Source organism: Eleutherodactylus coqui, chromosome 7, assembly GCF_035609145.1.
Source record: "Eleutherodactylus coqui strain aEleCoq1 chromosome 7, aEleCoq1.hap1, whole genome shotgun sequence".
Classification (NCBI taxonomy): Eukaryota; Metazoa; Chordata; class Amphibia; order Anura; family Eleutherodactylidae; genus Eleutherodactylus; species Eleutherodactylus coqui.
In genome coordinates, this window is record NC_089843.1 from 168,362,522 (window position 1) to 168,387,897 (window position 25,376).

Genomic DNA, 25,376 nt, shown 5'->3' on the forward strand with positions numbered 1-25,376 from the left:
ATCGAGGTGGGACCCATTAACCTTTCCTATTTATGACATAATCAATGCCCGTTCAAAATTTCATCTTTCTATGACACCAAGAAGTGAGAGAATTAGATTCCGTACATAAAATTTGAACACTAATTCTTTTGCGCTAGAACTGAATAATCGAGTTGGGACCCATTAACTTTTCCTATTTATGACATATTCAATGCTAATGGCAAATTTCATGTTTCTATGACATTGGGAAGTGAGAGATCTAGATTATGTACGTAAAGTTTCGACGCTAATTCTTTTGCACTAGAATTAAATAATCGAGTTGAAACCTATTAACTTTTACTATTTATGACATAATCAATGCTCGTGCCAAATTTCACGTTTCTATGACGCCGGAAACGGAGAAAATTACATTCCGTATGTAAAATTTGGACGCTAATTCTTTTGCGCATAGAATTGATAAATCGAGTTGGGACCCATTAGCTTTTCCTATTTATGACATAATCAATGCTCGTGCCAAATTTCACGTTTTTATGACACCGGAAAGTGAGAAAATTACATTCCGTACGTAAAATTTGGACACTAATTCTTTTGTGCATAGAATTAAATAATTGAGTTAGGACCCATTAGCTTTTCCTATTTATGACATAATCAATGCTTGTGCCAAATTTCAAGTTTCTATGACACCGGAAAGTGAGAAAATTACATTCCGTACGTAAAATTTGGACGCTAATTCTTTTGCGCATAGAATTGAATAATCGAGTTGCGACCCATTATCTTTTCCTGTTTATGACATAATCAATGCTCGTGCCAAATTTCACGTTTCTATGACACCGGAAAGTGAGAAAAATACATTTCGTGCGTAAAATTTGGACGCTAATTCTTTTACGCATAGAATTGAATAATCGAGTTGGGTCCCATTAACTTTGCCTATTTATGACATAATCAATGCTCTTGCCAAATTTCAAGTTTCTATGACATTGGAAAGTGAGAGAATTAGATTCCGTACATTTAATTTCAACGCTAATTCTTTTGCGCTAGAAATGAATAATTGAGTTGGGACCCAATTACTTTTCCTATTTTGGAGATAATCCATGCTTGTGCCAAAATTCATGTTTCTACGACATCGGGAAGTTGGAGAACTTTTGGCGAGTCAGTCAGTCAGTGAATCAGTGAGGGCTTTCGTCTTTATATATAGAGATGGAGGCACGAAGATTTGAAAAAAAAAATGGGACAGATTCCTACCTAGCAGAATCTAGGCTAAGGGATCCAGGATCATCAAATACCTTCATTAGTGAAGGAGAACATCACCTAGTTCTGATGTGGCTTGACATGAATATTGCATTTTTTTGTCTAACATCAAATTTATGCAAACAAATTTCATATAATGCCAAAAATGTCACTTTTAAAAATCTACTTACGTTTTTCCATGTCTTATGAGGTCAAAGCCTTCATTGACCTGGTCCAGTGGCAGCCTGTGACTCACCAGAGCATCGAGGTTGATTTTCCCAGCCAGGACATCATCAATTATTTTAGGGAAATCTTGAGGTGCCTTGTAATCTGCAAAACAGAATGTGATCAGCTTTCTCTTCTGAACCAATAAAAAAATATATATTATGTTTAAGCAGCATTAACAGGATTGTTTGATTTTAACATTTGCAGAACTCACCTCCCAAGAAGGCTCCTTGTATTGAGCGTCCAGTGAGTACCCACATTGGATCCATGCTTATTCTGTCTTTGAAAGGAGGAACACCAATAATATTGGCAGATCCATAGGCGTAATTCGTAGACTGAATCATGGACGCCTAAAGACAAAAAGTATATTTTTCTTATTATTTTTGCTTTTGGTAGGATTCTTGTACAATGATAGAATTTATTGAATTCATTGAGAACATTTCTTGTAATACCAACACAGACCATGGCATTGAAATCAGAGCTTCATAGTTCCAGCAACATAGCAGCTCTGTGCAATAGAGAACTGGCCCAGAGAGCAGTTGATCACCAGGCATCATGTGTGGCAGACTGACGCTCACTGGCGTACATATAGGGGGTGCTGGGGGTGCGGTTGCGACCCGGCCCCTGAGCCCCTGGGGGCCCACGGGGCTTACTTTGCAGTCAGTCAGGTGGCACTGACTGACTGCACTTACTTTCACTATGGTCTCTGCGCAGGCAGGCAGCCTCTCCTGCACATCGGTGCTTCCTCCCAGGACCTCCGCTCAGACCCCTCCCCCATCTGGTTCTCCAGCACAGAGATCATCAGAGGGGAGGAGTCTGAGCGGAGGTCCTGGGAGGAAGCACCGATGTGCAGGAGAGGCTGCTTGCCTGCGCAAAGACCATAGTGAAAGTAAGTGCAGTCAGTGAGAGGGAACGTCCTCGGTATGATTAAGAGGGGGGAGGGGGGTGAGTGAGGGGTGTTCTGTGTGATGGGGAGTGGGGGGGGGCGAGGGGTGTTCTGTGTGATGGGGAGTGGGGGTGAGTGAGGGGTGTTCTGTGTGATGGGGAGTGGGGGTGAGTGAGGGGGGTTCTGTGTGATGGGGAGTGGGGGGGACGAGGGGTGTTCTGTGTGATGGGGAGTGGGGGTGAGTGAGGGGTGTTCTGTGTGATGGGGAGTGGGGGTGAGTGAGGGGGGTTCTGTGTGATGGGGAGTGGGGGTGAGTGAGGGGGGTTCTGCGAGCCGGCACCTGACTTCACTATTAGAGGTATTCTAGAACCGAGCCGCTGTATTGGTGACTAAGGGCTCAATGCCAATGCCACAGCCGTAAGCCTACAACACTGAGGGGGACCACCAGCATCTCACACATTTCCCAGCCGTGCACGCTGCCGGCAGGGACCACATATGGCTTTGTGTGGCACTGCACATGCACAGGGGGATTCTTTTTTTAATTCCCCACTCTGTTTAGAGTGACAATGCATATGGAAACAATGTAATGTGTATGGGCAGCGTATCATACAAGTGTACAGGGCTCACGTTACGTGGTACGCAGAGAAAGAGAGCATGTAGGGATTACCACGTGTGCATAATACGTGGTGAAAACCTGGTCGTGGACATGAGCCCTAACATGTTATAAAAGTTAGCTTATGCTGTCTCCAATGTATGTGTGCCTGTATTATGTATGTGTATATATCATTATTTTTTTCTTTCTTGGGGAAGCAAAGCGTGCCTTGAGGCTTGTGTTCTGGATGTTTTAAAAATCTAAAACCCCTGATTACTAATGATCCATTGATGGGTCATTAAAAAAAACAGTAATGTAGCTAAAAGTGATATACAAGGAGTAGCTGTGAAAAGGAGTGGTGGGTGGACGGGTCTGGAAGGGGGCCCCAAGCTAAACTTTTGCACCTGGGCCCATGAGCCTCTAGCTACGCCCCTGCTGACGCTAATCTACCATTGACAATGTATCCTGAGGATAGCTCATCAACAGTGTGGATGAACAACCCCTTTAAGAGCTTTGGATACGCACAAGATACCCACAGGTGTCTGAAAGAAGATAAGCGCTACTACAGTACTATTTGGCATCATTTATTCTGCTTTGTGGGAAATGGCATGCACACACAGATGTGTAGTCCTGTGTGATAGTATAGTTTTATTGAGTTAGTATTTTAGGCATATGATAAGATATGGACAATACTAGCTTAGCACTTACATGATTCAATTTATGTTGTACAAAACTAATTTATAAGAGTTAGCAAGTTCATAGTGAATTGTATAATTTACAGTATTTACCATATTTTTCAGACTATAAGATGCACGTAAGTTTTAGTTAGAAAAAAGTAAGAAACAAAATATTTCAAACCAAATGGTGTGCAAAAATGTTTCATAGAGTAGATATCTGTGGCTGACACGCTATTATGGCAATATCTGCAACCAACATACTGTTAGGGGGACATCTGTGGGCAACACATAGAAATATAGAAAATTGCCAACAGAACAAGCCCACATGGTTCATCTAGTCTGCCATTATATTATTTCCATAGGATAGATATTTGCTTTAGAGATGAGCGAGCGCACTCGTCCGAGCTTGATGCTCGTTCGAGCATTAGGGTGTTCGAGATGCTCGTTACTCGAGACGAGCACCACGCGGCACTCAACTCCATTACATTTCCTTCCCTGAGAAATTTGCGCCCTTTTCTGGCCAATAGAAACACAGGGAAGGCATTACAACTTCCTCCTGTGACGTTCCAGCCCTATCCCACCCCCCTGCAGTGAGTGGCTGGCGAGATCAAGTGACCCCCGAGTATTTAAATCAGCCCCGCCCGCGGCTCGCCACAGACACACGCTAAGAGAGATCAGGGAAAGTGCTGCTGCTGCTATAGGGACAGTGTTAGCTTCAAGAACCACAACGGTCCTTCTTAGGGCCACAGCTCACCTAGTGCATTACTGTTGTGGCTGCTGTGAGCAGTTTTGCACTTTTTTTTTTTTAATGTATATCGGGCGTGCAGGCTGTAGCGTTCTCAGACTGCAGTCTGTACTTGAGTATAGGGGCAGTATTGGTCAGGCAGGAACAGTGGTAGTGTAGAATCCTGTCTACAAGAACCCCAACGGTTCTTCTTAGGGCAACCTGTGACCGTGTGCATTTAACTCCGTGGTTGCTGGGAGTTGTAGTACCTGTAGTGGCTGCTGTGAGCACTTTTGCACTATTTTTTTTTAATGTATATCGGGCGTACAGGCTGTAGCGTTCTAAGGCTGCAGTCTGTACTTGAGTATAGGGGCAGTATTGGTCAGGCAGGGACAGTGGTAGTGTAGAATCCTGTCTACAAGAACCCCAACAGTTCTTCTTAGGGCAACCTGTGACCGTGTGCATTTAACTCTGTGGTTGCTGGGAGTTGTAGTACCTGTAGTGGCTGCTCTGAGCACTTTTGCACTATTTTTTTTTAATGTATATCGGGCGTGCAGGCTGTAGCGTTCTAAGGCTGCAGTCTGTACTTGAGTATAGGGGCAGTATTGGTCAGGCAGGGACAGTGGTAGTGTAGAATCTTGTCTACAAGAACCCCAACGGTTCTTCTTAGGGCAACCTGTGACCATGTGCATTTAACTCCGTGTTTGCTGGGAGTTGTAGTACCTCTGTATTGCACAGCAGAGCCTGCGTGCAGCCTTCATTTAAACATTTTTCTGTCCTCACTTTGCGTTGCGTCAGTTCAGTCTGCCTATAAGTGTACGCCAAGAAACCACACATTTTCTACAACGCTCTGTGTTATACGTGTGCTGTCTCACAAGTGCACGGTCTGCCCGACGCCCATAGATTGAAAGTGCAATACACACTGCATAACCTCAGCCTGCATTGCCTAGAAAAATAAGGAGATTTTTTTTTAAATTCTTTTTTACGGCTACCGGTGACCCAGTGCATTTGCCTGCGTGGCCTGTGGGACTTCACGTTCATCCAAACTGCATAGTTCACAGCTAGGCCTAAGTGCAGCCTTCATTTAAATATTTTTCTGTCCGCACTTTGCGTTGCCTCAGTTCAGTCTGCCTCTAAGTGTATGCCAAGAAACCACACAATTTCTACAACGCTCTGTGTTATACGTGTGCTGTCTCAGAAGTTCACGGTCTGCCCGACGCCCATAGATTGAAAGTGCAATACACACTGCATAGCCTCAGCCTGCATTGCATAGAAAAATAAGGAGATTTTTTTAAAAAATTCCTTTTTACGGCTACCGGAGACCCAGTGCATTTGCCTGAGTGGCCTGTGGGACTTCACGTCCATCCAAACTGCATAGTTCACAGCAAGGCCTAAGTGCAGCCTTCCTTATAATTTATCTCTGGCTTCATTTTGTGTTATATTACCGCTGGCAGCCACCAACTGCGCGGCAATAATTCACAAACATTTTTACACTGCTCTGTCTCTGCTCGATTCTTAATCCAGCATGCTGAGGGGTAGGGGTAGGGGCAGAGGACGTGGACGCGGTCGAGGACGCGGAGTCCCAAGTGAGGGTGTGGGCATAGGACGAGTTCCTGGTCCAGGTGAATCGCAGCCGGCTGCTGCGGGAGTAGGAGAGAGGACAGTTTCTGGGGTCCCCAGCTTCATATCGCAATTTTTGGGTCCACGTCGTAGACCTTTATTAAAAAATGAGCAGTGTGAGCAGGTCCTGTCGTGGATGGCAGAAAGTGCATCCAGCAATCTATTGACCACCCAGTCTTCTACGCCGTCCACTGCTGCAACTCTGAATCCTCTGGCTGCTGCTCCTCCTTCCTCCCAGCCTCCTCACTCCATGAAAATGACACATTCTGAGGAGCAGGCAGACTCCCAGGAACTGTTCTCGGGCCCCGGCCCAGATTGGGCAGCAATGGTTCCTCTCCCACCGGAGGAGTTTGTCGTGACCGATGCCCAACCTCTGGAAAGTTCCCAGGGTCCGGGGGATGAGGCTGGGGACTTCCGGCAACTGTCTCAAGAGCTTTCAGTGGGTGAGGAGGACGATGACGATGAGACAAGTTGTCTATCAGTGAGGTAGTACTGAGGGCAGTAAGTCCGAGGGAGGAGCGCACAGAGGATTCAGGGGAAGGGCCGCTGGACGATGAGGTGACTGACCCCACCTGGTGTGATAAGCCAACTGAGGACATGTCTTCAGAGGGGGAGGCAATTGCAGCCGCAGGACAGGTTGGAAGAGGCAGTGGGGTGGCCAGGGGTAGAGGCAGGGCAAGAGGGAATAATCCACCAGCTGTTTCCCAAAGCACCCCCTCGTGCCAAGCCACTGTGCAGAGGCCAAGGTGCTCTAAGGTGTGGCAGTCTTTCACTGAGACGGCGGACGACCGACGAACAGTGGTGTGCAACTTTTGTCGCGCCAAGATCAGGCGGGGAGCAACCACCAGCAGCCTCACCACCACCAGCATGCGCAGGCATATGATGGCCAAGCACCCCACAAGGTGGGACGAAGGCCGTTCACCGCCTCCAGCTTGCGCCACTGCCTCTCCCCCTGGGCCCCAACCTGCCACTGAGATCCAACCCACCTCTCACGACACAGGCACGACCATCTCCTGGCCTGGACCCACACCCTCAACTCCGCTGTCCTCGGCCCCATCCAGCAATGTTTCTCAGTGCAGCGTCCAGCTGTCGCTAAGAGAATCGTTGGAGCGAAAGCGCAAATACCCCGCCACGCACCCGCACGCTCAAGCTTTAAATGTCCACATAGCCAAATTGATCAGCCTGGAGATGCTCCCCTATAGGCTAGTGGAAACGGAGGCTTTCAAAAACATGATGGCGGCGGCAGCCCCGCGCTACTCTGTCCCCAGTCGCCACTATTTTTCACGGTGTGCCGTCCCAGCCCTGCACGACCACGTATCACGCAACATCGTACGCGCCCTCACCAACTCGGTTACTGGCAAGGTCCACTTAACAACGGACACGTGGACAAGCACAGGCGGGCAAGGCCACTATATCTCCCTGACGGCACATTGGGTGAATTTGTGGAGGCAGGGACCGAGTCAGAGCCTGGGACCGCTCATGTACTACCCACCCCCAGAACTGCGGGCCCCAGATTGGTGCTGGTATCTGTGGCGGTGTATGCCACCTCCACTAAACCACCCTCCTCCTCCAAGGCAACCTCTACCTCGCAATCAAGACTTGTCAGCAGCAGCACGTCGCCAGCAGTCGGTGTCGCACGGCACGGCAGCACAGCGGTGGGCAAGCGTCAGCAGGCCGTGCTGAAACTACTCAGCGTAGGAGAGAAGAGGCACACGGCCCACGAACTGTTGCACGGTCTGAAAGAGCAGACTGACCGCTGGCTTTCGCCACTGAGCCTCCAACCGGGCATGGTCATGTGTGACAACGGCCATAACCTGGTGGCGGCTCTGCAGCTCGGCAGCCTCACGCACGTGCCATGCCTGGCCCATGTTTTTAATTTGGTGGTTCAGCGGTTTCTGAAAGGCTACCCACACTTGTCAGACCTCCTCGGCAAGGTGCGCCGGGTCAGCGCACATTTCCGCAAGTCCAACACGGACGCTGCCACCCTGCGCACCCTGCAACATCGGTTTCATCTGCCAGTGCACTGACTGCGTTGCGACGTGCCCACACGGTGGAGCTTTACGCTTCACATGTTGTCCAGGCTGTATGAGCAGCGTAGAGCTATAGTGGAATACCAGCTCCAACATGGGCGGCGAAGTGGGAGTCAGCCTCCTCAATTCTTTACAGAGGAGTGGGCCTGGATGGCAGATATCTGCCAGGTCCTTGGAAACTTTGAGGAGTCCACCCTGATGGTGAGTGGCGATGCTGCAATCATTAGCGTCACCATTCCCCTGCTATGCCTGTTGAGAAGTTCCCTGCAAAGCATGAAGACTGATGCTTTGCGGGCGGAAATGGAGGCGGGGGAAGACAGTATGTCGCTGGATAGCCAGATCACCCTCATGTCTATATCTCAGCGCGTTTTGGAGGAGGAGGAGGGGGAGGAGCCTAAGGAGGAAGAGACAGCTGGGCCCACTGCAGAGGGTACCCATGTTGCTTGCCTCTCATCCATTCAGTGTGTATGGCCTGAGGAGGAGGAGGATACTCAAAGTGATCTTCCTAGTGATGACAGCCATATGTTGCATACAGGCACCCTGGCAAACATGGCTGACTTTATGTTAGCATGCCTTTCTCGTGACCCTCGTGTTAGATGCATTCTGGCCACTACAGATTACTGGGTGCACACACTGCTTGACCCACGGTATAAGGAGAACCTTTCCACTCTCATTCCCGAAGAGGAAAGGGGTTTGAGAGTGATGCAATACCACAGGGCCCTGGTGGACAAACTGATGGTAAACTTCCCATCTGACAGCGCTAGTGGCAGAAGGCGCAGTTCCGAGGGCCAAGTAGAAGGGGAGGCGCGGAGATCAGGCAGCATGTTCAGCGCAGGCAGGGGAACACTCTCCAAGGCCTTTGCCAGCTTTATGGCTTCCCAGAAAGACTGTCTCACACCTCCCCAGTCCAGGCTGAGTCGTAGGGAGCACTGTAAGAAGATGGTGAGGGAGTACGCAGCAGATCTTACCACCGTCCTCCGTGACGCCTCTGCTCTGTACAACTACTGGGTGTCAAAGCTGGACACGTGGCCCGAACTCGCGCTATATGCCCTGGAGGTGTTGGCGTGCCCTGCGGCTAGGGTCTTGTCAGAGAGGGTGTTTAGTGCAGCTGGGGGAATCATCACGGACAAGCGTACCCACCCGGCTTACACTCTTAAAGATGAACAAAGCCTGGATTTCCCCAGACTTCTCTTCTCCACCAGCGGACAGCAGTGCTGCCTAAAGAACTTTGTCAATCTGTGTATGATATTCGTCCTCCTCCTCCGGCTCCTCCTCCTGAAACCTCTCGTAATCACGCGAACGGGCAATTTTTCTGTGGGCCAAAAGGCTCATATCACTTTTCTAAATAATATATATCTGTTTCAATTCTCAATAAAGCATTGAAACTTCCACCTGAACTAATTGTTTTTTAGACTGGGCTGCCTCCAGGCCTAGTTAAAAAGTAAGCCACAGTACGCTAAGCGATTAATGGGTTTCACCTGCCCTCTGGGTTGGGCATGGGCAATTTTTCTGGGGTACATTTGTACTGTCGGTACAACAATTTTTCGGGCCCTCGCCTACAATGTAATCCAAGTAATTTTTATGGGCTTCGCCTGCACTCATGGTACACCACTGTGTCTGGGGTTGGCCTACACTTTTGCTACAGAAATGTAACTCTGTTCTGCCTACCAATACTTCTGCCACAGTAATGCTACAGAGGTCTGACTATACTTCAGCAACAGAAATGTTACTTCGGTCTGCCAATACTTCTGCTCCTGAAATGTTACCTTGGTTGGTGTATACTGTTACTACTGTAATTTTACTAATACTGGGCTCTGCCCATAATGCTTCAACAGAAATGTTACTGGGGCAGGTCTATACTGCTATAACAGAAATGTAACTAATAGTGGGCTCTGCCCATACTGCTTCTACGTTAATGTTACTGGGGCCTGTCTATACTGCTACTACTGAAATCTTATCAATACTATGCTCTCCCTACACTGCTGCCAGGGAAATGTGAATCTGCTGCTTTGCCCATACTGCTTCTACGTTACTGTTACTGGGGTCTGACTATACTGCTACTACTGAAATGTTACAAATGCTGTGCTCTCCCTACACTGCTGCAAGGGAAATGTGAATCTGCTGCTTTGCCCATACTGCTTCTACGTTAATGTTACTGGGGCCTGTCTATACTGCTACTACTGAAATCTTATCAATGCTATGCTCTCCCTACACTGCTGCCAGGGAAATGTGAATCTGCTGCTTTGCCCATACTGCTTCTACTTTACTGTTACTGGGGTCTGACTTACTGCTACTACTGAAATGTTACAAATGCTGTGCTCTCCCTACACTGCTGCTAGGGAAATGTGAATATGCTGCTTTGCCCACACTGCTTCTACGTTACTATTACTGGGGTCTGACTATACTGCTGCCACTGAAATGTTACAAATGCAGTGCTCTCCATACACTGCTGCAAGGGAAATGTGAATCTGCTGCTTTGCCCATACTGCTTCAACGTTACTGTTACTGGGGTCTGTCTGCACTGCTGGAACTGAAATGTGACTGGGGCATGTCGCAACTGATACTACTGAAATGTTACTGGGGTCTGACAATACTGCTGGAACTGAAATGTTACTGGGGTCTGTCTAGACTTATACTACTGAACTGTTACTGGGGTCTGTCTATACTGATACTACTGAAATGTTACTGGGGTCTGTGTATTATGCTGCAAATGAAATGTTAGTGGGGTCTGTCCTCACTGCTGCCAATGAAATGTTACAGGGGTTTGTGCATACTCTTACCGCTGAAATGTTACTAATTCTCGGCTCTGCCTATACTGCTGTTACTGCAATGTTACAGGGTAGTGGAAACGGAGGCTTCCCAAAGACATGATGGTGGCAAGGTCGGTCTACTAAATCCACAGACGCGACAAGTTTTCAGCGACGCGGTCACTGGGAAGGTGCATATAACCACGGACACGGGGACAGGACACGTACTGCCTCAAAAACTTCCCCGTCCTCCTCCTTCAACAATGAAAACATTCTTGGCTGAAGCCCACCTGCATTTAATCTGACGTTAGCTCTGCTGTCCAGGGCACTGCAATGGGATCTATTTATGTACCGCCAGTGGGTTCCAGGGAGCCACCCATGCTGTGGGTCCACAGGGAATTCACATAGGGGATTTGTACCTGCCTGTGTCTATGTATTAAAAACCCCGGTCAGGCTAGGGCATGCAGTGTGGGCCGAAGCCCACCTGCATTTATTCTGACGTTACCTCAGCTGTGCTGGGCAATGCAATGGGATTTATTTATGTACCGCCAGTGGCTTCCTGCGACCCTCCCATGCTGTCGGTCCACACGGAGTTGTAACTGCCTGTGTCTACTTATAAAGAACCCCAGTCTGACTGGGGCATGCAGTGTGTGCCAAAGCCCACCTGCATTTAATCTGACATTAGCTCTGCTGTCCAGGGCACTGCAATAGGATAGATTTATGTACCGCCGGTGGGTTCCAGGGAGCCACCCATGCTGTGGGTGCACACGGAATTCCCATTGCGGAGTTGTACCTGCCTGTGACTATTTATAAAAAACCCCGGTCAGACTGGGGCATGCAGTGTGGGCCGAAGCCCACCTGTATTTAATCTGACGTTAGCTCTACTATCCGGGGCACTGCATTGGGACAAACTACAGGAGCAATACAGCGCTAATGAGACGTGCACAGCTACGCTAGCATAGGAGTCCGCTGTAGGCCCTCGATTGCTGAGGGTTTGTGCAGAGGCCTATGTCCTGGGTGCAGTAAAAGTCCGCTTCCTGCCTAGGATTTCTGAAGCTGTGGGCCAAGGCCTATGTCGTGGGCGTGGTGCAAGTCTGCCATGTTTGGCTCAGATCAATTTTTTCATGTCTTGGGTTTCCTAGGACCCACCTATGCTGTTGGTGCAAACTTAGTTCCCATCGCTGTGTTTGACCTGTCTGGCACAAAGACACTGACTGACTTGCGTTTGGGGGCAGAGCGCAGATGGCTTTCCCCTTGCAGTGTCGATTGAGCTATGCGACACCTTGACAGAATGAATACTGTTTGGCACATGGATTCCCCATTGCTATGCCCACGTTTGCAGCTCCTGACGGAGGTGGCACAGGATTGGATTTCTCATTGCTTCTGTACAGCATTGTGGGCTATCGCCCTACCACTTTTAAAGAGGGTCGCTGCCTGGCCCTGCCAACCCTCTGCAGTGTGTGCCTCCGGTTCCTCCTCATGGCAGACGCACTTATAAATAGACATAAGGGTGGTGTGGCATGAGGGCAGCTGAAGGCTGTACAGGGACACTTTGGTGTGCGCTGTGGACACTGGGTCGTGCGGGGGGGGGGGGGGGGGAGTTTGGTTGGGCAGCATGTAACCCAGGAGAAGAGCTAGCGGTGTGTCCCGCAGGCAGTGCTTGTGCTTAGTTGGAGGTAGTGTGGTGCTTAGCTAAGGTGTGGCTTACTAATGAGGCTTTGTCCAAAGTAAAAATTGTTAGGGAGGGGGGCCCACTCTTGCCGCTATTGCGGCTTAATAGTGGGACCTGGGAACCTGAAATGCAGCCCTGCATGTTGCCCCTCGCCTGCCCTATCCGTTTCTGTGTCGTTTCCATCACTTTCTTGGGTTTTGCAGATTTTCACCAATGAAAACCTTAGCGGAGCATGGGTGATATACAAAAATGCTCGAGTCGCCCATTGACTTCAATGGGGTTCGTTACTCGAAACGAACCCTCGAGCATCGCGGAAAGTTCGAATCGAGCAACGAGCACCTGAGCATTTTGGTGCTCGCTCATCTCTAATCTGCTTATGCCAGTCATCTTAAATTCATTACTGTTGATTTCATACCTTGTCTGATGGAAGTTTGTTCCAAGCATCTCCTACTCTTCCAGTAAAAAAACATTCTCTGATGTTGCTTCTCATTTTGCCCGCAACTAATCTCAGATTGCACCCTCTTGTTTTAGTATTTAGATTTCTAATAAATACCCTTGAACTTTAGTTATACTTTCAACATATTAATAAGTTTCGATCATGTCTCCACCATCCCTTCTCTCCTCCAGGCTATACAAATTAAGTTAGAGCTGAGCAAATTGATAAATAGTTTTATGGGGAAAGATTCAGTATATCTCGTGTTTTATTCATTAAAACTCCTGCGCATTCTGAGCGTCTAATGGGCGGAGCTATCAGGGACTCATAGCTATCTGTGTATGACTGTGCATACAGGGGTAGCTGTCAATCACTGATAGGGACTGCCTATTGGACTGTTAAGCTCAGAATGAGCAGATATATAAATGAATAAAACACAAGTTATTCTGAATCTTTCTCCATACAATTATATATCAATCTTCACAGCTCATCTTGCTCTAAAATCATGATGCCTGCAGTTGTGGGGCAAATGAGAGAAAAATGTAAGACTGATTGTAGATTGACAAAAAGCAGCCTATGTCAATGCAGTGAGGCTGTACATCCTCATCAGAGTCAGAAGGGGAAGCATCATAAAGTGCTTCACTCCCATTGCAATTAATGTGAGCTGAAGCCTTCTATTACATTTCGAGCTGCAACATTGGGGTCGGGGGCGAAAGTGTAATAGAAGGCTTCGCTACCATTGATTTTAATAGAATTGAAACCCTCTATGGCGCTTCTGCCTCTGATCTTGATGAGGACCAATTCACAGACGTGACTAACTCTAAAAACTTATATTTATTAATAACTATATTAAAACACATATACTGGGCACTACAATGACAACACACATATACCAGGTTCCTCCAAACACCTAACAATTGTAGGAGGTAAGTACCACTGGGGGCCTGGAATTATTTTCCACTCAATAAGAGTAAGAAGTGATTGTATGTTATAACAAACACGCTCTACCAGAGATAGTTTCAAGAGAACATAGGATAATTCAAAAATCAGAGTTAGGAGTCCTGAGTTATATTGTATACAAGAAGAACAAGGTGTCGATTCGAACTAACACTTGTAATGATCAGGACAATCACATTATTAGTGGTCCGAACTCCAACTCCAAAATTATTTTATATACAAGCAAGACAAGATCACTGTTTTGATTTCTCGCTTGTAACAAATAGTACTTAGACTCACTCGCTAGTATTGGTCAGTACGTAGACTTGTTTGAGTTCTCACTTGTAATGATCAGTACTTAGACTCACTCAGTTGTAGTGATCAGTGATGAGACTCTGATCAGTACTTAGACTCGCACACTTATAGTGATCAGTACTTTAACTCTACGCGTTTCACCAATAGTTTAGTGGATCATCAGGAGGTATAGTACTAGAGTTTAAAATTCAAAGGTAGAAGAGATTCAATACATCGAGGAGACCATCAGTCTGAGTTAGAGAAATAAGCTGAATCTCAGATTTCTAAAGATGCAGCGAGATTTATGTAATGGTCAATGTAGTGACCGGGATGGATGTCCCCATTGACCAGAACATACAATTGCTCTTGCAGTTGGGAGCCTGCGTGGGTTAATTTCTGATTGGAGGTTAATTACATGCTAGTGCTCTATAGGTGGATAATGCATAGAGGTGACAAAACTAAATGTCTTGATTTCCCGCTATGCAAGTCGATACAGATATGGAATTTGAGCAGACAAAGCCCCCAAGGTATCGGGAGAACCTTGTCTTGACCTATCGGTCCGCTTGTGAGTTGGAGTCAGGCGCAGAAGAAGTACTCCATTAGATATATCTGGAGTATTGAATAGTTAACATACCAGAGTTAAGGCTTGGGTCAGTGATGCAGAGAGGAGACACAGTATGTGTGTCTCAATCTCCTGACTCAATTCAATGGGTTCTAGACGCCATGCATAGCTTTTCAGCAGTATGGTCTATTGGGCTGAATTCCAACCCTAAGTGCTTAAATTTAGGTCATAAATATAGGGATGAGACATAAATATATGTCTCGATCACTAGACCTAAATGCACTTTTAAACGCGGTGCATGATTTTTAAGTAGGGAAACTCCTACCATCAAGGCGAAGGGTCATGCTCTTTTTCTCTGCTCTTCCTTGAGCCCTACATCTGGGGGAATTGCTGGGGTTGCTTGCTAGAAACTGCTGACTAGGAACTTGCTGACTAGAATCAGAACTTGGGTTGGAACTAGCACTAAAGCTTAGCCGGCTTCTTAAAAATCATGCACCGCGTTTAAAAGTGCATTTAGGTCTAGTGATCGAGACATATATTTATGTCTCATCCCTATATTTATGACCTAAATTTAAGCACTTAGGGTTGGAATTCAGCACAATAGACCATACTGCTGAAAAGCTATGCATGGCGTCTAGAGCCCATTGAATTGAGTCAGGAGATTGAGACACACATACTGTGTCTCCTCTCTGCATCACTGACCCAAGCCTTAACTCTGGTATGTTAACTATTCAATACTCCGGATATATCTAATGGAGTACTTCTTCTGTGCCTGACTCCAACTCACAAGCGGACCGATAGGTCAAGACAAGGTTCTCCCGATACCTTGGGGGCTTTGTCTGCTCAAATTCCATATCTGTATCGACTTGCATAGCGGGAAATCAAGACATTTAGTTTTGTCACCTCTATGCATTATCCACCTATAGAGCACTAGCATGTAATTTACCTCCAATCAGAAATTCACTCACGCAGGCTCCCAACTGCAAGAGCAATTGTATGTTCTGGTCAATGGGGACATCCATCCCGGTCACTACATTGACCATTACATAAATCTCGCTGCATCTTTAGAAATCTGAGATTCAGCTTTTTTCTCTAACTCAGACTGATGGTCTCCTCGATATATTGAATCTCTTCTACCTTTGAATTTTAAACTCTAGTACTATACCTCCTGATGATCCACTAAACTATTGGTGAAACGCGTAGAGATAAAGTACTGATCACTATAAGTGTGCGAGTCTAAGTACTGATCAGAGTCTCATCACTGATCACTACAACTGAGCGAGTCTAAGTACTGATCATTACAAGTGAGAACTCAAACAAGTCTACGTACTGACCACTACTAGCGAGTGAGTCTAAGTACTATTTGTTACAAGCGAGAAATCAAAACGGTGATCTTGTCTTGCTTGTATATAAAATAATTTTGGAGTTGGAGTTCGGACCACTAATAATGTGATTGTCCTGATCATTACAAGTGTTAGTTCGAATCGACACCTTGTTCTTCTTGTATACAATATAACTCAGGACTCCTAACTCTGATTTTTGAATTATCCTATGTTCTCTTGAAACTATCTCGGGTAGAGCGTGTTTGTTATAACATACAATCATTTCTTACTCTTATTGAGTGGAAAATAATTCCTGGCCCCCAGTGGTACTTACCTCCTACAATTGTTAGGTGTTTGGAGGAACCTGGTATATGTGTGTTGTCATTGTAGTGCCCAGTATATGTGTTTTAATATAGTTATTAATAAATATAAGTTTTTAGAGTTAGTCACGTCTGTGAATTGGGCTTTATATTCTTTTGTTGACTTTAACTGCCCCCTCTGTGGAAGTCTGATCTTGATGAGGACGTTTAGGTCACAAACAGACCTACAACTAAAATGGTACATGGTATTGTTTTGCTGGCACTCAGTTAAATGGTTGTCCATGTAATAGATGAATGGCCCAGGTCTAACAGAGTGATTGGCAGTGCTTGTTAGCTATCCACTCTAGATAATAGAGGGCATCCTGAGAGAGAGACCACTTCTATGATGTTTGTATCCCCTACGACCGCTTCTACAATGTCTCTATATATCCTAAAAGGACATATAGATTATGGTTGTAGCATCAAGATTAAGATTCTTCTAAGTTAAGTCCTGGAAATTCCAAATTGATTGCAGCTACTTTAAGAACATTATTGTAAATGCAGATATAACAGTATTATCAAGGGCAAAATTGTACAAAATTCAATACATGAATGCAAAATTGTTAAATGTTGGTTGGGTGCTAAAGATTTTTTTTTACAGGTGTAATGTAATATAAAGCAATTCGTACCATCACTTCACAATTGCCAATACATTCAAACCCATAGTCAGCTCCTCCACCGGTCATCTCTGTAATAACTTCATGGATAGGTTTGGAATGATCTTTTGGATTCACACACTCAGTACATCCCAGTTCTTTAGCTTTGGGGAACTTTGTTGAGTTGATGTCCACTCCAATAATCTGTTTGGCCCCAGAAACTTTGCAGGCCATGACAGCTGACATGCCTATTCCGCCCAGACCAAACACCACACATGAGCTTCCTGGCTTCACCTGACATAAAAGCAAAGATGCAGGTGGTTAATAGGATAGAGAACTTTGATGTATTATGTTGTGTAATAATAATGCAATATTTGGAGGATATGCAAAGACTATTTTCCATTTTATGTAACTTCCCAATGTATGACAATCATCATGTAAATGTTAAGCTTACATAAGAGATCAATATTGTTTTACTAAAAAATTGAACATTTAATAAAGGGGTTACATGAGTGTGTATCATAGCTCAGCCCAATTTACTTGACTACTAGGCACTGACCGAGAACACAGGTGGTGCATTTCAGGTAAAAATAACAAATTCATTTTAACTAATTGTATAAACCTTAGTTAACTCCATCTCAATACTTTCTCTCTAATATGGAAATTCAGATTATTTCCGTCTTGTGTTGTCTGTTGGTTTAAGCATGTTCAACCAAGTATTATTGATTACTTACTTTTGCAGTGTTGAGAACTGTTCCATAACCTGTGGAAAAGCCACAGCCAACCAGGCAGACTTGATCCAAAGGAGCAGCTTTATCAATTCTACAAATAGCAAATTCATCCACAACAGTATATTCGGTAAATGTGCTTGTGGACATGAAGTTGTGGATCATTTTCCCCTTACAGGAAAATCGGGTGGTTTTGTCAAGCATGAGTCCCACATTTTTCCCAACACTAAAAAACAAATATAGTCATTTAGTACAAAAAGTGTATGTATTTCCTGTTGCTTATATAGCGCTAACATAATCCATAGCACTGTAGAGAGATTGTCACCACTGACATTAATTTTGCTCTCCTATAGGAATCACAAACTATATCAATTGTCTCAGCCCCACACATAATGGGTCTGATTTCAAAGGAAGACAATTAACCTATCAGTGTGTTTTTGTAGTATTTAAGCTGCACAACCATAGGGAGAAAATGCAAATGCCCTGCAACAGTTGCCCTTGATTTGAATTCATATCCAGGTCAAGAGTACTATAGGACAACAGTGCTAACCAATCATTTTATATCAATTTATGTTTTATATTTTCTGGAGGATGTTTCGGTGGAACTTCCCTCCTCCTATCTATCATTTCTTCACAAGAAATGTAAGGACCATGATGCAGCCCATCTTGCATTGAAAATAGGCAAGGTAAAAAAAATGCTATTTCCACATTTTCTGAGTTGGCTTCTATGAGAGTAAAAGAAACAGTATATCTTGGCCCTTTCCATCTTCCCGACCACCCCTGGCTACTGCATTCAGGGTGACCGCTGGTGATGGAGACCCCAACTCTAGATAGATGCAGACTGGAGGTGATGGAGGCCCCAAGTGAAGATAGATGGAGGATGCAGACCAGAGGTGATGGAGGCCCCAACTCAAGGTAGATGGAGGATGCAGACTGGAGGTGATGGAAGCCCCAACTCAAGATAGATGGAAGATGAGGTAGGACCCACATTTATTAAACTTTTATAGCACATCCTGTGAATATTCTGTAAAAGTCTCAGATGAGAATACCCATTTAAATCAGCAGAGACTGGAAAATGAATGGCCAGTGATGACATCAACTCTCCTTAGAAATTGTTCCAATATAAATAATGCAAATTGTAACTTTATTATTTCATATGCATACATTGAAATTTGCATTTGTCTTATGTACAAAAATTTGTTGAAAACTCAATAAAAAACGATTGTTTCAAGAAAAAAAAAATTGTAGTGCTGTTCCCTCATCTGCTCACTCTGGGTTCACTGTTTACATCGTTTCTTTCATGTTTTATCTGAGTTAGTAGGGCCTGTTGTCTTCACATGAAACCTACATTTCTTTACATATAAACATGGCATAAAAATAAGGACTGCAAAAAAAATATTTAAAAGATCTTTTACATACTGATATTATATTTTATCTAGAGATGAGCGAGTGTACTCGGAAAAGCACTACTCGCTCGAGTAATTTGCTTTATCCGAGTATCGCTGTGCTCGTCCCTGAAGATTCGGGTGCCATTGCGGCTGACAGGTGAGTTGCAGCGGGGAGCAGGGGAGAGCGGGCGGGAGAGAGGGAGAGAAAGATCTCCCCTCCGTTCCTCCCCGCTCTCCCCTGCAGCTCCCCGCTCCGTGCCGGCACCCGAATCTTCAGGGACGAGCACAGCGATACTCGGATAAAGCAAATTACTCGAGCGAGTAGTGCTTTTCCGAGTACGCTCGTTCATTTCTAATTATATCTATATATATGAAGCCGAAAGCCCTCACTGAATCACTGACTGACTGACTCACTGACTGACTGACTTGCCAAAAGTTCTCCAACTTCCCGATGTCGTAGAAACATGAATTTTGGCACGAGCATAGATTATCTCCAAAATAGGAAAAGTAATTGGGTCCCAACTCGATTATTCAATTCTAGCGCAAAAGAATTGGCATCGAAATTTAACGTACATAATCTACATCTCTCACTTCCCAATGTCACAGAAACTTAAAACTTGGCACGGGCATTGATTATGTCATAAACAGGAAAAGCTAATGGGTCCAAACTCGATTATTCAATTCTAAGTGCAAAAGAATTAGTGTCCAAACTTTACGTACGGAATCTAATTCTTTCCCTTCTCGATGTCATAGAAACTCGAAATTTGGCACGGGCATTGATTATGTCGTAAATAGGAAAAGCTTATGGGTCCCAACTCCATTATTCAATTATATACGCAAAAGAATTAGCGTCCAAATTTTACGTACGGAATGTAATTTTCTCACATAGAAACTTAAAATTTGGCACGGGCATTGATTATGTCATAAATAGGAAAAGCTAATGGGTCCCAACTCGATTATTCAATTCTATGCGCAAAAGAATTAGCGTCAAAATTTTACGTACGGAATCTAATTTTCTCACATAGAAACTTAAAATTTGGCATGGGCATTGAATATGTCATAAATAGGAAAAACTAATGGGTCCCAACTCGATTATTCAATTCTATGCGCAAAAGAATTAGCGTCCAAATTTTACGTACAGAATGTAATTTTCTCACATAGAAACTTAAAACTTGGCACGGGCACTGAATATGTCATAAATAGGAAAGGTTAATAGGTCCCAACTCCATTATTTAATTCTATGCGCAAAAGAATTAGCGTCAAAATTTTACGTACGGAATGTATTTTTCTCACTTTCCTTTGTCATAGAAACGTGAAATTTGGCACGAACATTGATTATGTCATAAATAGGAAAAGCTAATGGGACCCAACTCGATTATTCAATTCTATGCGCAAAAGAACTAGCGTAAAAATTTTACGTACGGAATGTAATTTTCTCACATAGAAACTTAAAATTTGGCACGGGCATTGATTATGTCATAAATAGGAAAAGCTAATGGGTCCCAACTCGATTATTCAATTCTATGCGCAAAAGAATTAGCGTCAAAATTTTACGTACGGAATGTATTTTTCTCACTTTCCAGTGTCATAGAAACGGGAAATTTGGCACGAGCATTGATTATGTCATAAATAGGAAAAGTTAGTGGTTCCCAACTCGATTATTCAATTCTATGCGCAAAAGAATTAGCGTCCAAATTTTAAGTGCGGAATGTAATTTCTTCAATTTCCGGTGTCATAGAACCAGGAAATTTGGCACGAGCATTGATTATGTCATAAATAGGAAAAGCTAATGGGTCCCAACTCCATTATTCAATTCTATGCGCAAAAGAATTAGCGTCCAAATTTTACGTGCGGAATGTAATTTTCTCACTTTCTGGTGTCATAGAAACGTGAAATTTGGCACGAGCATTGATTATGTCATAAAAAGGAAAAGTTATTGCGTCCCAACTCAATTATTCAATTCTATGCGCAAAAGAATTAGCGTCGACATTTTACGTACGGAATGTAATTTTTTCACTTTCCGGTGTCATAGAAACGTGAGATTTGGCACGAGCATTGATTATGTCATAAATAGGAAAAGTTTGTAAGTCCCAACTCGATTATTCAATTCTATGCGCAAAAGAATTGGCGTCCAAATTTTACGTGCAGAATGTAATTTCTTCACTTTCCGGTGTCATAGAAACAGGAAATTTGGCACGAGCATTGATTATGTCATAAATAGGAAAAGCTAATGGGTCCCAACTCGATTATTCAATTCTATGCGCAAAAGAATTAGCGTCCAAATTTTACGTACATAATCTAAATTTCTCACTTCCCAATGTCATAGAAACATGAAATTTGGCACAAGCATTGATTGTGTCATAAATATGAAAAGCTAATGGGTCCCAACTCGATTATTCAATTCTATGCGCAAAAGAATTAGCGTCCAAATTTTACGAACGGAATCTAATTTTCTCACTTTCCGGTGTCATAGAAAAGTGAAATTTGGCAGGAGCATTGATTATGTCGTAAATAGGATAAGTTCATAGGTCCCATTTCGATTATTCAATTCTAGCGCAAAAGAATTGGCATCAAAATTTTACGTACGGAATGTTATTTTTTCACTTTCCGGTGTCATAGAAACGGGAAATTTGGCACGAGCATTGATTATGTCATAAATAGGAATAGCTAATAGGTCTCAACTCGATTATTCAATTCTATGCGCAAAAGAATTAGCGTCCAAATTTTACGTGCGGAATGTAATTTCTTCACTTTCCGGTGTCATAGAAACAGGAAATTTGGCACGAGCATTGATTATGTCATAAATAGGAAAAGCTAATGGGTCCCAACTCCATTATTCAATTCAATGCGCAAAAGAATTAGTGTCCAAATTTTATGTACGGAATCTAATTTTCTCACTTTCCGGTGTCATAGAAACGTGAAATTTGGCACGAGCATTGATTATGTCAAAAATAGGAAAAGCTAATGGGTCCCAACTCGATTTTTTAATTCTAGCGCAAAAGAATTAGCATCCAAATTTTACGTACATAATCTAAATCTTTCACTACCCAATGTGATAGAAACATGAAATTTTGGCACGCGCATTGATTGTGTCATAAATATGAAAAGTTCTTAGGTCCTAGCTTGATTATTCAATTCTAGCGCAAAAGTATTGGCGTCGAAATTTTATGTACGGAATGTATTTTTCTCACTTTCCGGTGTCATAGAAATAGAAAATTTAGCACGAGCATTGATTATGTCATAAATAGGAAAAGCTAATGGGTCCCAACTCGATTATTCAATTCTAGCGCAAAATAATTGGCGTCGAAATTTTACATGCGGAATGTAATTTTTTCACTTTCCGGTGTCATAGAAACGTGAAATTTGGCACGAGCATTAATCATGTCATAAATAGGAAAAGCCAATGGGTCCCAACTCGAATATTCAATTCTATGCGCAAAAGAATTAGCGTCCAAATTTTACTTGCGGAATGTAATTTCTTCACTTTCCGGTGTCATAGAAACTGGAAATTTGGCACGAGCATTGATTATGTCATAAATAGGAAAAGCTAATGGGTCCCAACTCGATTTTTTAATTCTAGCGCAAAAGAATTAGCGTCCAAATTTTACGTACATAATCTAAATCTTTCACTACCCAATGTGATAGAAACATGAAATTTTGGCACGCGCATTGATTGTGTCATAAATATGAAAAGTTAATGGGTCTCAACTCGATTATTCAATTCTATGCGCAAAAGAATTAGCGCCCAAATTTTACGTACGGAATCTAATTTTCTTACTTTCCGGTGTCATAGAAACGTGAAATCTGGCACGAGCATTGATTATGTCATAAATAGGAAAAGTTCTTAGGTCCTAGCTCGATTATTCAATTCTAGCGCAAAAATATTGGCGTCGAAATTTTACGTACGGAATGTATTTTTCTCACTTTCCGGTGTCATAGAAACAGAAAATTTGGCACGAGCATTGATTATGTCATAAATAGGAAAAGCTAATGGGTCCCAGCTCGATTATTCAATTCTATGCGCAAAAGAATTAGCGTCCAAATTTTACGTGCGGAATGTAATTTTCTCACTTTCCGGTGTCATAGAAACGGGAAATTTGGCACGAGCATTGATTATGTCATAAATAGGAAAAGCTAATGGGTCCCAACTCCATTATTCAATTCTATGCAGAAAAGAATTAGCGTCCAAATTTTACGTACGGAAGCTAATTTTCTCACTTTCCGGTGTCTTAGAAAAAGGAAATTTGCCACGAGCATTGAATATGTCATAAATAGGAAAAGCTAATGGGTCCCAACTCCATTATTCAATTCTTTGCGCAAAAGAATTAGCGTCCAAATTTTACGTACACAATCTAAATGTCTCACTTCCCAATGTCATAGAAACATGACATTTGGCACAAGCATTGATTGTGTCCTAAGTATGAAAAGTTAATGGGTCCCAACTTGATTATTCAATTCTAAGCGCAAAAGAATTAGTGTCCAAATTTTACGTACGGAATGTATTTTTCTCACTTTCCGGTGTCATAGAAACGTAAAATTTGGCACGAGCATTGATTATGTCCTAAATAGAAAAAGCTAATGGGTCCCAAGTCCATTATTCAATTCTATGCACAAAAGAATTAGCGTCCAAATTTTACGTACGGAATGTAATTCTCTCACTTTCCGGTGTCATAGAAACGTGAAATTTGGCACGAGCATTGATTATGTCATAAATAGGAAAAGCTAATGGGTCCCAACTCCATTATTCAATTCTATGTGCAAAAGAATTAGCGTCCAAATTTTACGTACGGAATGTAATTTTCTCACTTTCCGGTGTCATAGAAACGTGAAATTTGGCACGAGCATTGATTATGTCATAAATAGGAAAAGCTAATAGGTCCTAACTCGAATATTCAATTCTAGCGCAAAAGAATTAGCGTCCAAATTTTACGTATGGAATGTAATTTTCTCACTTTCCGGTGTCATAGAAATGTGAAATTTGGCACGAGCATTGATTATGTCATAAATAGGAAAAGCTAATGGGTCCCACCTCGATTGTTCAATTCTAAGCGCAAAACAATTAGCGTCCACATTTTACGTATGGAATCTAATTCTCTCACTTCCTGATGTCATCTAGAGAACTTGATAAAGACCCTTGGATGGAGGGTTGAAATGTTGTGTGGGCACAATAAAGATTTATTCTTTTCTTTAACCCCTGGAGTGCTGCTCTCATACATACTTTGCTGCTGAAGTTGTGATCCAGGATCCAGGATCTCTGATGAGCGTGCACCAGCTGGTGAGGACTGTCTTCCCTGCATATTTGAAGGTGAAGTGTGTGCTGTGATCAGTGTTATATATTGGATTACTGATGTCATCTATATATATAAAGACGAAAGCCCTCACTGACTCACTGACTGACTGACTCACTGACTGACTGACTGACAAAAGTTCTCCAACTTCCCAATGTCGTAGAAATATGAATTTTGGCGCAAGCATAGATTATCTCCAAAATAGGAAAAGTAATTGGGTCCCAACTCGATTATTCAATTCTAGCGCAAAAGAATTGGCGTCGAAATTTAACGTACATAATCTAAACCTCTCAGTTCACAATGTCATAAAAACTTCAAATTTGGCACGAGCATTGAATATGTCATAAATAGGAAAAGTCAATAGGTCCCAACTCCATTATTCAATTCTATGCACAAAAGAATTAGCGTCCAAATTTTACGTACGGAATCTAATTTTCTCACTTTCCGGTGTCATAGAAAGTGAAATTTGGCACGAGCATGGATTATGTCAGAAATAGGAAAAGTTCATAGGTCCCAACTCCATTATTCAATTCTAGCGCAAAAGAATTGGCGTCTAAATTTTACGTGCGGAATGTAATTTTTTCACTTTCTGGTGTCATAGAAACGGGAAATTTGGCACGAGCATTGATTATGTTAAGAATAGGAAAAGCTAATGGGTCTCAACTCGATTATTCAATTCTATGCGCAAATGAATTAGCGTCCAAATTTTACGTGCGGAATGTAATTTTTTTCACTTTCCGGTGTCATAGAAATGGGAAATTTCGCACGAGCATTGATTATGTCATACATAGGAAAAGTTAGTGGTTCCCAACTCGATTATTCAATTCTATGCGCAAAAGAATTAGCGTCGACATTTTACGTACGGAATGTAATTTTTTCACTTTCCGGTGTCATAGAAACGTGAAATTTGGCACGAGCATTGATTATTTCATAAATAGGAAAAGTTTGTAAGTCCCAACTCGATTATTCAATTCTATGCGCAAAAGAATTAGCGTCCAAATTTTACATGCGGAATGTAATTTCTTTACTTTCCGGTGTCATAGAAACAGGAAATTTGGCACGAGCATTGAATATGTCATAAATAGGAAAAG

General features: G+C 43.4%; 1 protein-coding gene across 1 annotated transcript in view; it reads right to left on the bottom strand.

Moving 5' to 3' along the window:
• The window catches only part of LOC136572951 (alcohol dehydrogenase 1-like), a 77,357-nt gene that overhangs the window by 16,984 nt on the left and 34,997 nt on the right, over positions 1-25,376 (bottom strand). Inside the window, exons 5-8 of the mRNA XM_066573996.1 lie at positions 17,616-17,835; positions 16,915-17,175; positions 1,646-1,781; positions 1,398-1,536 (exon numbers count right to left, since the gene is read on the bottom strand). Of these exons, the coding sequence (XP_066430093.1) occupies positions 1,398-1,536; positions 1,646-1,781; positions 16,915-17,175; positions 17,616-17,835 (756 nt within the window). The remainder of the gene's footprint in view (positions 1-1,397; positions 1,537-1,645; positions 1,782-16,914; positions 17,176-17,615; positions 17,836-25,376) is intronic.